We start from the raw sequence: 15086 nt of genomic DNA, 5'->3' as shown, positions 1-15086 counted from the left end.
TGATTTTAGTATCAATAATTGGTGGTCCATATGATGCTGAGAGCATTTTTGAAAGTGCTTGCAGAAGTATTAACTGAGGGAATTCTAATTAGTGGTGGATGAAAAGTTCTCTTTTATTGCATACACTCTGTGTGTAATCAGACTGCTTCTGTTTTGAATCATCTATTAAACAAGGCGAAAAAGAACATGAAGAGTAAAGTAACTGCTGATCTTTCCAACAACTGTTGTTTCCTGCACTCAAATCCTCTCGGTAGAAAGACAAAAACCTGCCTACTGCTGGCCTCCCTCATCACTGTGTGTCAGCTCTCAGTGATGTGTACAGGGACACCCAGGTACCAACAGAACATCAGCACCACCCGGCTTCTCACCATTTGAAATACATTCCGCATCTCTCATTGGTGCATCAAAGTGGATGAGCTGACAGGTTCTGTTCGCTGTATTCAACTCGTCTGAGGCCTCTTAAGACATCGGCCAGATTGCACTGGGGGTATTGTGATCAGTTCTGGGCCCCTTATCTGATAGGATGCAAGAGACTGGCATTGCAGAGGGCCCAGAGGAGATTCACAAGAATAATCCCAGGAAGGAAAGGGCTAATGTATCCAGGCCTGTACTCATTGCAATTTAGAAGAATGCGGAGGATCTTATTGAAATCTATTAAGTATTGAGATTTCCAGATAGAATGGATGTGGAGAGGATGTTTCCAGTAGTAGGGGAGTTTAGGAGCAGGTGGCACAGCCTCAGAATACAAAGGACATCTATTTAGAACAGAGATGAGGAGGAATTTCTTTAGTCACTAGGTGATGAATCTGTGGAACTCATTGTCACAGACGGCTGTGGAGGTCATATCATTGGGTATATTTAAAGCAAAGGTCGATAGATTCTTGATTAATAAGAGCATTAAAGGGTAGAAGTCAGACAATTGGGTTGAGATGGGTAATAAATCTGCCATGATGGAATGGGCCAAATGGCCTAATTCTGCTCCCATGCCTCATGTCTGCATCTCCTTGAAGTGTTCTGCTCCATCCTCACCACCCCAAGAGCAAGTTTGGACCTTTGGTACCCTCGGCCAAATCATTGATTGAAATGGTGGACTGCTGGAGCCCAAGCACTAGGCAACGTCCATCATCAAGGGTCTCCCAGCATCCGGTTCATTCCACCTTCTCACAGCTACCATGGAGCAGGAGGTACAGAAGCCTGAAGTCCCACACCATCAGGTTCAGAAACAACTACTTCCCTTTCACCATTCTGATCACTACATTTTAGCAACACGATAACCACTTAGCAGTAGAAGTGATTTTTAAAATTCTAATTGTCTTCTTTCTTGTAAAAGATGTGTATAATTAAGTCTGATTTGTGTATTTCCTGTTAATGCTGCTCCTCTGATGCCACCTGCCTGTGTTGCTTCTGCAAGTAAGTTTCTCATTGCACTTGTACACATACTTGCTCAAACGGTGCGAAGATGGACTTTGACTTTGATCCCTGTGCTGTCAGCCTGCAGGCTTGAGAAAGACATCCCCATCCCCACCCTCAGTCTGTGTCTATGCACTCAGCTCTGGAGGTGCGTGCAGCCACAGCTTCAGCGAACCTTCATGCATGTTCCCACTGGTAGATCGAGATAAATGGGAAAGTCTTATTTTCAGTAGTTCTTCACCCAGATCTTTAATCACCGCATCTTTCACTGGTGATGTACTGCTGATCAGAATATATTTTGACCCTTGTTAAAATTACTGTACATTTAATGTTAGTTAATAAGGAGTGAGCTGGAGGAGCAGAATCAGCTGTGTGTACCTTTGTGGATGGAGTTGATCATCCTAGAAGGTTAGATCACACGGTATCCTGGGGGAGCTGGCTAAATAGGTGCATAGTTAGCTTGACAGTAGGAAGCGGTGAGTGATTTTGGAAGATTGGTTCTCAGTGGTGGCCTGTGACTAGTGATGAGCCACAGGGATCGGTGCCAGGCCCTTTGTTGATCTTTGTGCATAGAGACAGTACAGTTGTTGAGAAGGAATGTGTGTGTTGGCTTTCCTTAGATGAGGGGTTGAGTTCAAGAGCTGTGAGGTAATGTTGCAGCTCTGTAAAATCCTGGTTAGATCTCACTTGTGTTCAGTTCTGTTTGCTTATTATTGGAAGAATGGGGAAGCTTTAGAGAGGGTGCAGAGAAGATTTACTGCAGTGCTGTGACTTAATAGAGACACAGATTGAGTGGATAACCAGGGAACTTTTCTCAGGCCAGAAGTGGCTCATACAAGGGGGCATAATTTTAAAAAGATTAGAAGAAGGTATGTTTTTTACACAGAGAGTGGTGGATGTGTGGAAGGCCTTGCTAGGAGTGGTGGTAAAGGCTGATCCATTAGGGACATTTTAAAAAGTCATACGTTATCACATGGATGATAAAAGCATGGAGGATTATGTAGGAGGGAAGGGTTAGGTTGATCTTGTGGTTAGGGACCAGTATTGTGCTGTAGTGGTCTGTTTTATGATTAATGTGTTCTGGTTAACTGATTAACAATTGTAAACATTTATATAACATTCTTGTCACACCTCCAGGATGTTTTGCATTCCTTTGCAACTCTGATAAAGTTTTAAAGTATTGTCATTACTGTTGCACTGGTAACATAACAGCCATTTTGTGAGAATGTAGGGAGAATAGAGAGGGGCAAGCATGGGAGTTTGTGGGCTGAAGGGCCTGCCTCTGCAATCCACCACATTTGGTTGGGAACGTTGGCCTTTTTAAGTGAAGTAGAGTTAATGAGTGGGATTTATTACCCAAAACAGATTAGACAGAGTCAGACTTGGCATTTTGGCCTTGTATTATTTGTTCTCGCAATAGGCCGTAGATACAAAAGTTAGAGAATGTGTACCACCGAGCTTAAACATGCTTCTGTCCCACTGTTATCAGACTCTTGAATGGATCCCTCACCGTATTTGATAAAGTTAACCCTGACAATCCCGATTTAACCCAAACCAAATCGCAGCAGGACAACTTACACTGATCGATTAACCCGCTGGGTATGTCTTTGGGCTGTGGAGGATACCGGGGCACCCAGGGAAAACCCGATGTATTCCACAAGAAGGACGTATGGAGACTCCTCACAGATGTCTCTGGAATCAAACTCCAAGCTGTAATGGTGTTGTGCTAACCACTACGCTATCATGGCATGCGGTCTCTCAACCTCCCTGGTCACAACCTTTGCACCTTATTTGTTTCACTGCACTTTCCTTGTTACCATAACAATCCACTTTGCATTCTGATTTACTTCTCCCTCCTGCACTGCCTCGATACTTGTGTTTGGAAAGATCTGTCTGGTTGGCACGTAAACAAAGATTTTCACCACGTCTCAGCAGATGTGATAACAAAGCATTTACCAGCGAGGTGCTCCACCTTCTGCACCAACGTCACATGTCAGCCCAGCCTTGAATAAACCTCGGTAAGTGCAGAGAAGGTATTACAGCCGAGGCACAATGCCACCCCCTCTGGTAAATCACTGCTGCTACCACTGACCAACGGAAAATCATCTTTGATGAGTTCGTCAGTCGGGGTGCAGGGAAAATGTTCAAGCATGGACATTCATATTTATTTTAGTAAAAGTGAAAGGCCCCAGTTACGTCACATAATCAGTTTAAGTGATCTTTGTGGTTGGTTTTCATATTACTGGTATGCTCTTGCTGTATATTCAGTATGGTTGGAGGATATCTTCCTGGGCTTGACCTTGCCTGGCACTAGGTATTTTTAGTAAATGATTTTATCATGGCATCACGGACTGATGTCTGAGTGCCGCACTGTTACAGAGTTTCACAGTACCAAAGCAAAACTGGTGCATGCTGACCGAGATCCCCATTAAGCTACTCCCATTTTCTTGTGTTTGGCCCGTATCCCCTTAATCCTAACCCTTCGTTATCCAATGTTTGTAATGTAATTGCCTCGCCATTTCCTCTGGTGAGATATGCTCCAAGTATTTGCCACCTAGCCAGAGAACCCCTGAGAAAGTCCTTCCCTGCCTTTTCTCCTGTCTGAAGCTCTCATCAAACGTCTGTTTCAGATTAATCCAGATTACCGAAATGACCAGCTGGAGTCAAAGGGAGTGGTGAGTGGACAACCTTTGACTTAATTTTGCTCGAGCAGCTGCTATTGAATTGTTGCCTCTGTGTTGCAGTGTACGGGTTTATTTTGTGTGTTACCGGGCTGTTCAGACCCGTTCGAAACAGCCCTCCTTCAGGACTGTGCTTGGTGGCAAAGGACAGTGTGGGAAAATGTGCTCTGTCTTTGAAAATCAACAGCCACTTTAATTCCCCATCCCCCTCCCACTCTGACTGTCAGGGTGTGACACAATGCCTGAGGAACAGCACCTCATCTCACATCTGGGCACGTTGCAGCCTCCAGGACTTCGTTTCCACACCACACCTTCAGGTAGCAGATGGGTTTTCCTGATGACCATCCATTTCTACTCCCACTCCAACATGTCAGTCCATCAATCCTCTACTGCCATGATGAGGCCACAGGATGGAGGAGCAACAACTCGTGTTCTGGGTAGCCTCCAAGCCAATGGCATGAATATTGATTTCTCTAACTTCCCGTAATTTCTCCCCCCACCGCCCCTTATCTCCTTTTCCATTTCCCATTCTGGCTCCCCTCTCACCCCTTCTCTTCTCCTCACCTGCCCATCCCCTCCCCCTGTTTCCCCTCCTCCTTCCCCTTCTCCCATGGTCTACTCTCCTCCCCTATCAGATCCCTTTACCTGTCACCTCCCAGCTTTTCTCTTCATTCCTCATCCCCAACCAACCCCTGCCTTACCCCTCACCTAATTTCACCTCTCACTTGTCAACTTGTACCTCTTCCCCTCCCTCACCTACTTATTCTGGCTTCTCTCTCGTTCTTTTCTGCCTTGATGAAGGGTCTCAGCCCAAAACATCAGCTGTTTATTCTCCTCCATTATGCTGCATAGCCTGCTGAGTTCCTCTAGCATTTTGTGTGTGTTCCTCTGGATTTGTCATTCACCCATGATATTGTCTATCAGGCACCCATCTACACCAATTCCATGTTATTCTTCCCTCAGATTCCCCCAAGTTATCTACACACGCGGTAATTTTCAGTGGCTCATTGACCATGTGTGTTGGGAACCCTCAAATTCACAGTGTCTTGAACCTGGTTCACTGGAGCTGCAAAGAAGCAGATCTGCTGGCTTCTGCCAATGTGTGGCTGAGGTCTTCTCAATGAGAACGGTGTGAGATGTGCGGCAGAGGTTGGGCTTCTGACATCATCAGTACTCTTTGTCTTCGATTCATAGTCACACAAAATGGAAACAGGCCCTTTGGCCCATCTTGTCTATGCTGATCACCTACATTTTCAGAGGACATTTGCTAAGCTACTGCATCAAAGGTTATGACAAAAAGCAAAAGGTCATAGTGCTTGAAGTATCACTGAGGTGGTTAGTTGACTGCAATGGTATGGGTGGGTTGTTGTCTTGTGTTCAAAATGTAAAGTATGTTGTTGCCATAGCGACAGGTCCTGGGACCCCCCCCCCCCCCCCAACCTCTTACAATTTATCTGGGTGCTCTGGTCGAGGGTGTGAAGTTGTAGTTGCTAAGTTTGCTGATGATCAGGAAAATTCGTTTTGAAGAGGAGGCTACAAATGGGTAGAATTAGGTCGTCCAAAAACAACCTGATGGAAGAACTAAATTTTTTATCACAATATGCTTACGTCACCGTGTACTACCCTGAAATTAATATTCTTATTGAGCAGAGAAATACAATAAAAGCAATGAAAAACCATACACAAAGACTGAAAATAACATTGGTGCAAAAGAAGACAAACTGCAAATAAAATAAAACAGATAATAAATAAAAAAGCAAACAAATAAGAAGTAAATTATACTGAGTTGCAGAGTGAGTCTAGAGGTTGTGAGATGGTTGTAGGGTAATAATTGTTTTTGAACCTGGTGGTGTGGGTCCTGACGGCAGCAGCGAGAAGCAAACATGGATTTGACATTGGGGGTCCTTGATGATGGTGGTGGGGTGGGCTTTTCCTGTGATCTGCCCACTATGTTTTGTAGGCTTTTCCATTCCTGGGCATTGGTGCTTCCACACCAGGCCATGATGCAACCAGTCAGGATAATCTCCACTGTGCATCTATAGAAGAGCATCCTGATTGGCACAATCTAACTCAACATGACTTACGAGGAGAGGCTGAGGAAGCGAAGGCCTGAAGGAGGATGGGAGGTAGGGGCCTGGGTAGAGTGGACAGCCACACGTGGGTCCATTAATGGCTCTTTGATGTTGAGTTAGGAGGAAAAGACTTCATCAGACAAAAAGGTGGCCCAGTAGATTTTAGCTAAAGTCGTTTGTGAAATGCAGTAATGTAACACAAGTACTGGTGCTGTATCCCACATTGCATAATGTCAAATAGCTACACAGCTTCTGAGGTTTGTTAACTGGCTTATAGTAAACTATATCAATGCTGCTGCCTCGGGCCTCTGTACAGTTTGTTTTCTTTCATTTCAGAGCGAGGGGGACATGTTGCCGATTAAAAACAAGCGTCAGATGGTGGAAAAGATCATTTATACCCTGGTGTCGGTGCCCCATGGAAACGATATCGCATCCCTCTTTGAGCTTGACACCACCACTCTTCAGAGAGCCGACTCTCTGGTGCCCAGGTAATTCTTCTCTGCAGGAAAACATTTACGTGGCCCACAATTTCCATCAGAGTGCAGAGGTCAGCTGCCACTCCACTAACGGAGTTTGCATATTTGTCCCAACCTGCCAGAATTTTCATGGTTCTTTCAGTTGTGTTTGCTAAAATCATTTTGTGTTCATTTATGCTGTTTTGCCCCCTCATGGGAATTTCTTGGATTTCCCAGCAGAAAGAGGCTGGTGCATGACTGTGCCACAAAGCCCTGGTGTACGACAACATTTGTTTCACTCTCTTCTGACTACGCTACCAAGCTTGTCGGCCTTACCTGCAGATTGCCAGGGCTTGGTAGCGGTTTTCTGTACAAGGTGATTTACTGATAGACAGTTAAGTGGAACTAATATACGAATAATGTATAGAACTGTTAAGACTAACAGCAGGTCACTGTTGCAGCTCTCGGGTATGTGAGGACCAAGGTCTCAGTTTGGTGATGCTCCCTGCCTCACTCATCGTATTTAGTGAGCAAATTTTGTCCCAGCACATGTTATCACTTGGGCATTTGTTTTGAACAAATTCCTTTTGACTTTCTCCAGGAACTCATACGTGAGATTAAGGCATCTCTGCACCAACACGTGGGTGACCAGCACCAACATCCCCATTGATGTTGAAGAGGAACGGCCAGTGATGCTGAAGGTATTTTTATTTAGAGATGTAGCACAGCATCAATGCCACACAAGTACACCAACAATTAAAAAGTCAATTTCTAGTCTGGTCAATACAAAATATTCCTCCTAAGCTAGTTTCAGTTTGGGAAAGTAATTCATTTGACATTACAATGCTCCGAGAAGGTTAACATCCTAGTGGCTTTCTATTTGATGATGAGTAGCAAACAAATGAACTCATTTCGCACTGATAAATTTACTTGAGTAGTTGCACGTACAGTGGAGGTTTTTGTGCAGCTGTGTCGTGTTAGTTTGTCCTCCAGGGTCTTGGCTGTTCAACAGGCTGACAGCTGCAGGTTGGAGTGGCGGTCTTGCCTTGGGGTAGCAGGCTTCAGACGCAGGGCCTCTGCTGTTACATCATTACACGTGGCACCTTCAGTCTGATGTCAGGGATCGACCAGCACAATTTTAAAGAGATGGGGCTGCTAATCCACATTGGATTAGTTCAAATCGTCTCATTGTTAGAAGGATTTAAAGATTCAAAGTACATTTATTATCAAACTATATATGCAGCATACAGTTCTGAAATTCATCTTCCCTTCAGACACCCAGGAAACAAACCCATGGAATCCATTCAAAGAAAAACATCAACCCCCCCCCCACCCATGCACAAAAAAAAATCGTGCAAACAGCAACAGAAAAAACGAGCAATTAACGCAGCTTATAAAACAGAGAATTGGAAGATTCCGGGCATATTCAGTTCAGCTCACTGCTCATGATCTGCAGGCTGGCCCGATTCAAAGTGGCCCAAAATAGCAACGAGAAATGGAGCAACTGGAAGGACATCCTAATGTGAACTACAGAATCCATTCCACAAACCGTTCAATTAAACTTCGTCAAAGACCCAGAACTCCGGCGCCATCGTCTGACAGGAGGGAGGGAGGGAGACCATTCAAACGCAGGGACCTTCCTTCAGGAGCAGTGAGCAAGAGGGAGAGGGAGGCTGTCACACACAGACACTGATGCACCATCAATAACTCTCGGAGACGGGAGGTGAACGATAGGCTTTTATTAACAGCAAAACAGAGCACAGCATCTCGGAGGCTGAGTGGGGAGCAGTGCCTCCAATCGCCTTTATACCGGGGTCTGTGGGAGGAGCCACAGGAGCAGTGAGCAGAGGGTGGGGGGGGGCGTGTCCAGACAGGTATATGTAGTTCACCACAGACACCTTCCTCCAGCAGCAATGGAGGGGAGGCTGGTAGACGGTGCTAAACAACCTCTCACCTTGATAATTACAAACTTCCGCAGCTCTTTAATCGCCCAAAAATGGAGTCAATCGTGGGCTTGATTCTTGAACTCTTGGCCTTGAGGCCGCACCCTTTGCTCAAAGCCTCAAGGAACACCCTCAGAGACAGCAAAGTGCCAGGTCACTCAATCGGCTCAATAACACACGACCAAAATGTAGATTACAGGCTCCAACAGCAGCAGAACCGCATTTGAAAGAAGACCTGGAAGCTTTAGAGAGAGTGCAGAGGATATTTACCAGCATGCCGCCTGGATTAGAGAGCGTGTCTTCTGAGGTAAAGCTGAGTGCTCTGGGGCTTCTCTCTTTGGAGCAAAGGAAGAGGAGAGGCGATTTGGTAGAATGTACAGGCTGATAAGGTATAGATTGAGCGGATAGGCAGAGAGAATTTCCCAGGGCGGCAGTGGCTAATATGAGAGGCATAATTTTAAGATGATTGGAGGGATGTCAGAGGTAACCTTTTACACAGCATGTGGAACCCCGTGCCAGGGATGGTGGAGGCAGATACATTAGGGACATTTAAGGAACTCATGGATAATGGAGAAATGGAGGGCTATGTAGGAGGGAAGGGTTAGATTGATTTTTAGAGTTAGTTAAAAGGTCAGCACAATGTCATGGGCCAAAGCTCCTGTACTGTGCTGTAATATTCTATGTAATGCCTGGCTGGCATATATTCAACTAAAACCATTAAAATATATGAATTGCCCTTTAATGCCATTGTTGTTTGTCCTACATTACAACAACGGCTGCGCTTCATTTTGCTGTGAGTCACATTGTCTGCCTGAGATTGTGACGGTAGGGGTCAAAGGATAGCTTTACTTCTCACATGTACAACGAAACATGCAGTGAAATGCTGCAAATTAAATCAGCCAGGCCTGTGCTGGGGGCAGCCCACAAATGTTGCCAAGCTTCAGGTGCCAACACAGCATGCCGACAACTCACTAACCCTAACCTTTGTAATGTGGGAGGAGAACGGCGTGAGAAAACGCACGTGTTCACGGGGGATCGTACTCCTTACCGACAGCGGCAGGAATCAGGCTGGCCCTGTAAAGCAGTTGCACTAACCGCTACGCTCTGCAGATAAAGGATATTAATCACTCGTAGCTATTTACCATTTCATATCTGTGGCCAGCCAATGTCCCAGTGCATACAGTGGGGGCTAATTGGACTGCTGGTGCTGGTAGATTGAGTGGTTAAACTGGAAAAGTGCCCCTCCTTACACTGTTGAGAGGGGGACTGGCAGCACAGCTCCATCGGTGAAGAGTGGCTGTTGGTGGTGGTTTGCTTTGCACTTCCTACATCTGGCAGGTGAAGGAACATATTAATGTGATGTGATCAGTAGGTCTCTATGTACTGACTGTAGAAAGGGGCATGAACCGCAGTCAAAGCCTCCAGGTGTTCAGGTTTCCTCCCAACGTGCGGGTTAGGAGTAGGGACTTGTTGGCACTGGAAGTGTGGGGACATGTGTGCACTGCCCCCAGCACAATCCTCACTGAGTCTACCTGACACAAAAGACGCATTTCACTGTCAGCTTCGATGACTCTCCCCCCTCCTCACTTCCTTTCCGGTCCTGATGAAAGATCTCTGTCCTAAACTGTTTATTCCTCTCCATGGACATTAGCTGAGCTGCTGAATTCCTCCAGCATTCTGTGAGTGCCGCTCTGGATTTCCAGCATCTGCAGAACGTCTTGTGTCAAAGCCAGATTGTACTTAAAGAGAAATCAGCAGTAATATCAATAAAACATCTTGAAGGGGGATGAGAGGCAACTTGTTTGAAGTATCTTATTTTTATTTCGAGTTACAGCAGAGTAATAGGGCCCTTCAGACCCATTCGGCCAACTATACCCATGTGACTCATTAACCTACTAACACCTTTGGGAAGTGTGAGGAAAGTGGACCACCTAGAGGTAGACCTTGGAGGCACAGGAAGAACAGACACACAGTGTCAGAACTGAACCTGGTCGCTGGTGCTGTTATGCTAACTGCCATGCTACTGGTGGCTCAGTTAGATAAGATTATAAGGTACATACATACAGAATAGTCAGCCAATGCCTTCTGCTCAGAGCGTCAATAACTAGTAGCAGAGGATATCCTTTCAAGTGAATGGAGTGAAGTTTAGGGACAGGTCAGAGGTAGTTTATTTATACACGGAGAGGTGGATGCCTGGAATGTACTTGCCAGGGTCAGTGGTAGAGGCAGATCAAATCAAGTTTAATTATTATTCAACCACTTTAGACACACCAAACGATACAGCATTCCTCTGGGGCCATGGTAAAACCAACAAAGTGACATGTTCAAAATAATGAGCAAAGAAGCACAATCACATGAAAAAAAGATACTGCCCAAGACCCTGAGCAACATGTCCCGCAGTCGATAGAACATTAGTGATAGGGTTCAGATGCAAGCAATCCAGCCTGTCCTTCCAACGCTTGAACGCGGGAGGACAGGACCAGTGGGAGAGGCCAGCCCCTACCGAGCGCGGACCTCACACTCCAGCGCTTCCTCACCTGGTCTGCAGCGATAAGCAAGCCTGAGACTTGAGGCCTAGTCCTTATTACAGCCGAGGCTACACAGTTCCCATGTTGTCTGTCAGCCCAACAGACGAGGGTAACTTACATTATCACAGCCAACTCCTATTCCGACATCCCGGCTGTATCCTTTCTTGACAGCAACAGTTAAAGAGACTCTTAGATAGGCACATGAACGATATGAAAAATGGAGGGTTATGGGCTTTGTAAGAGCCCAAGATTGAGCCCAAGAGCTCTAAGGTTGATCTTAGAGTAGAGTAGGTTAAAAGGTCAGCACAACCATGGGCCAAAGGACCTGTACTGTGCTGTAAAGTTCTGTTCTATCTAATTCCTGGCTAACATATATTCTTCAGCTAACATTATTAAAGTATATGAATTGGCCTTTTATTTCATTGCTTTTAATGGGATCTTGCTGTGTAAAATCTCTCCCTACTACTTGTCCTACATTACAACAGAGGCTGCGTTTCAATTGGCTGTTTCTGCAGCAGTTTGTTCTGGAGTGAGGTAGGGTTTCTTTTCTTTGAAGGAAAGAAGGGTGAGAGGTGACTATGTTCTATGTTTTTCTGAAGTTTGACCAAAACATTTGACCTGCTCGGCCATTTCCAAAGGCAATTAAGAGTCAACCAGTTCCAGTGGGGGGACCAGAAGTGATACACAGACAGTCACAGGAAGTGATAAACAGTCAGTCACAGGAAGTGATACACAGACAGTCACAGGAAGTGATAAACAGTCAGCTTTCCTCTACCAAAACTCATTAGATTGTTTTACACAACAAGGTGTAATGAAATCTCTTGCCTACTGAAGCAAAGAGTAACCAATTTGGTTATTCAACAATCCACACAAAAGACCTAATGGCTTTCAGCTTAAATCAAGCCTGAACATGGATTCTCCATCTCAATGCTGGGGCTTGAATGAACTTTGGGTTATTTGTGTATTGTTAGTTCAGTAACGAGACCAGTGCACAACTCCAATGTTCCATCCGTGGCATTTAACTTCCCATAGTCAGATTGGCATTTGTGTTCTTGTGACGGACTGGTCATTGTCTTGTTATTAGATTGGAACCTGCCCAACCAAGGAAGACAAGGAGGCATTTGCCATTGTCTCTGTGCCGCTCTCAGAAGTCCGGGACTTGGATTTTGCCAATGATGCCAGTAAAGTTCTTTTAGCCACTGTCCAGAGGTTAGAGAGTGGTGCCATCTCTCAGAATGAAAGAAGGTGAGTTGAAAATATGTTCCACAAATACAAAGTGCATGTACATTGCTCCATTGGATATTTACTGTTGCACACACAACATCATCCATCATCATGGACCCCACCATCCAGGCCATGCTCTTTTCTCACTGCCGCCATTGGGCAGGAGGTACAGGAGCCTCAGGTCCCACACCATCTGGTTTAGAAACAGTTATTACCCTACAGCCATCATGCTCCTGAATTGAAGCGATTAACTTCACACACCTCATCTCTGAACTCGACAACTCACTCAAGTTCTCAGAATTATTTATCTTTTACTTGCATAATTTCTCTTCTTTTGCACTTTGGTTGTTTGTCAGTCTTTGTTTATGTACAGTTTTTCATAAATTCTGTTGTGTTTCCTCATTTTCCAGTAAATAGTATATGGTAGCACATAAGTACTTTGATAACAAATTTACTTTGATTTTGACTTTGACTTCGACAATCGACTTTGACTTGTTCCACAAAAGCCTCTTACACCCTTCCTTTATCAAACCCCAACAGTGTGACCTCTTGTTCCTATCTCCCTCCTGTTGGATTTTCTTGTAGTTTAACTTTCTTTATTCTTGGTTATATGTTTGTGTATTCACCTGTTTGCCTGTAGATTTTCAGTTGTTATAGCGGGTTCTGTACTTCTGTAGCTTTTGTCTGTGATCCTGAAGTGTCAGGGCAGCATAAATCACAACTGTCCTGGTCTCATCGGCTGTTCTTGTCAGAGGAGATTCCCTCTCTGCCTGGTTTGAATCATTTTCCAGTAGAAAGACAGACCACAAGGCAGGATCTTTGTTAGAGTGAGGTGTTTACAGTTAAAGTTTGCTGCTTGCTGTTATTTCTTTGTTATAAACATCTAGCAAATTGGCTGTAACCACAAGATTTCCACCTCATTCTTGAGTCCTGAAGAATCTTTTGGACAACTTCATCTCCAGCTTCCAACATTCCTGTTTAATTAGCTTTCCTGCAAATTCGTTTTTCCTGTTTGCCTTAGAACCTGAGCCTGCTAGCATACTTTGCATTCTCTTCATTTTCTGGATGAGGAAGTCTCTTCTGTGCACACTGTTGAATTTACCCATGATTTCCCTGTTTGTATAGTGCAGGTTTTGATCTTCCCATGTCTTTTGTGCACATACTTTAGATCTGAAATGAAGTCAGATTGAAGGAATGTTTTTAAATTTGCTCTCGAAATTGCAATTTGAGAAATTACTTCACTGGAGCAGCATTGTCCCATGTTATTCAATCACACTGTACCTTTAATCTTTTATTTGTTTAAAAGCAAAATCTACCTCTGTTTTCTTCAACTTCAGGTAAAGATCTCCCACTTTGTCCCTTTTCTCTCTCCTCCTGGTCTACCTGGTTCTTTCCACATTCACATCAGACGCCATCACCCCGTTTCTCTCTCTGACCTCACCCACTCCACCTGCCAATCACCCACTGGGTCCTCTCCCCTCACTGTTCCCACCCCCCCTCCTCATCTTTCTTATTTGGTTCCATGATACCTTTCCAGTCAGATTCCATCAACTGCAGCTCCTTGCTGCTTCCACCTACCACTGCGGAACCTCAGTTGCCATTTACTCTCCCCCTCCTTCATATGCCTATCCTCCTCTTCACCTGGATCCATCTATCATTTGCTAGTTCTTGCCCTGCCCTATCCCCTCACTTCTTTAAACTAGCTCTCTCTCTCTCACTATCTTTACGACCAGATGAAGGGGCTCAAACCAAGTCATCGATTGTCCGTTTCCATCCACAGCTGCGGGCTGACCCGTTGAGTTCCTCCAGCCATTTGATCAGGATCGGCTGCCTCTTGTGTCTCTGAGTTTTCCCTCTCAGAGACTGGGCTAGTTTGCCACCATGTTTATTTTTGTGTTAAACCTTTACGTTGCTGACCTTGGTTTGCTCAGAAATGCCCTTGCAGGGACTTCCCCAGGGTGAGAGATAGTGGAGAAAGGAACACGTCCCAGTCAGCTTAAAAGGACAAGACGGAACAAGTAAGGGCAAGCTCTTCGATTTATCCTTTCTGACTTTTAATTCTGTTTGTCACAGGAAGGAATGTTTCTCTCCTTGTCTTCTTGTATATCATTTCTTTCACTCCCAACTTGTTCTGTTGGTTTCCTTTCGTCTCCTCCCTTTTTCCCAAAGCTGCTTTATGGATATGTTTTACGTGGACCCATCTCAGCTGTTGCAATGAGAAAGTAACATTTGTTCTCCATTAATGCAGCTTCTTTATTTTGTGATAAATGCATATTGCAGGAAGACTGTCATCTGGTAGTAAGTCAGTTTACTTGCAAACCGTCTCAGGCAAAGCCCTCCCTACCATTGAGCTCACTTACAGGGAGTGCCTCCACATGAAAGCACCTCCTAGCATCTGGGCCACGCACTTGTCTTGCTACTACCATCACAGGAGCATTAAGTCGGGAACAGCCTCCCAAACCGCCATGGCTAACTTCACTCACTTCAACACTGAACCTACAGATTCACTTTCAACACTTGACAACTCAGGTTCTCAGCGTTATTGATTTCTTCATTTGCATAGTTTGTCGTCTTTTGCACTTTGGTTCCTTCTCAGCCTTTGTTTATGTAGTTTTCGTACATTCTGTTGAATTTCTTCAATTTCCTGTAAGTGCCTACACGAAAATGAACTTCAGGGTTGTATATGTGACATATGTGTACTTTGATAATAAATTTACTTGACTTTCCAGCTGATGATAATAAACTTCTAGACTTCTGGGAGACTCCAATCTTT

The 15086-nt window shown here is 44.8% G+C and overlaps 1 protein-coding gene across 1 annotated transcript in view; it reads left to right on the top strand.

The window, feature by feature from the left end:
* The window catches only part of itpr2 (inositol 1,4,5-trisphosphate receptor, type 2), a 308708-nt gene that overhangs the window by 143204 nt on the left and 150418 nt on the right, over window positions 1-15086 (top strand). The window contains exons 10-13 of the mRNA XM_059987723.1: window positions 4041-4085; window positions 6500-6651; window positions 7220-7319; window positions 12174-12334. Of these exons, the coding sequence (XP_059843706.1) occupies window positions 4041-4085; window positions 6500-6651; window positions 7220-7319; window positions 12174-12334 (458 nt within the window). The remainder of the gene's footprint in view (window positions 1-4040; window positions 4086-6499; window positions 6652-7219; window positions 7320-12173; window positions 12335-15086) is intronic.

Source organism: Hypanus sabinus, chromosome 13, assembly GCF_030144855.1.
Source record: "Hypanus sabinus isolate sHypSab1 chromosome 13, sHypSab1.hap1, whole genome shotgun sequence".
NCBI lineage: Eukaryota > Metazoa > Chordata > Chondrichthyes > Myliobatiformes > Dasyatidae > Hypanus > Hypanus sabinus.
This window is presented reverse-complemented; position numbering and strand designations above follow the sequence as displayed.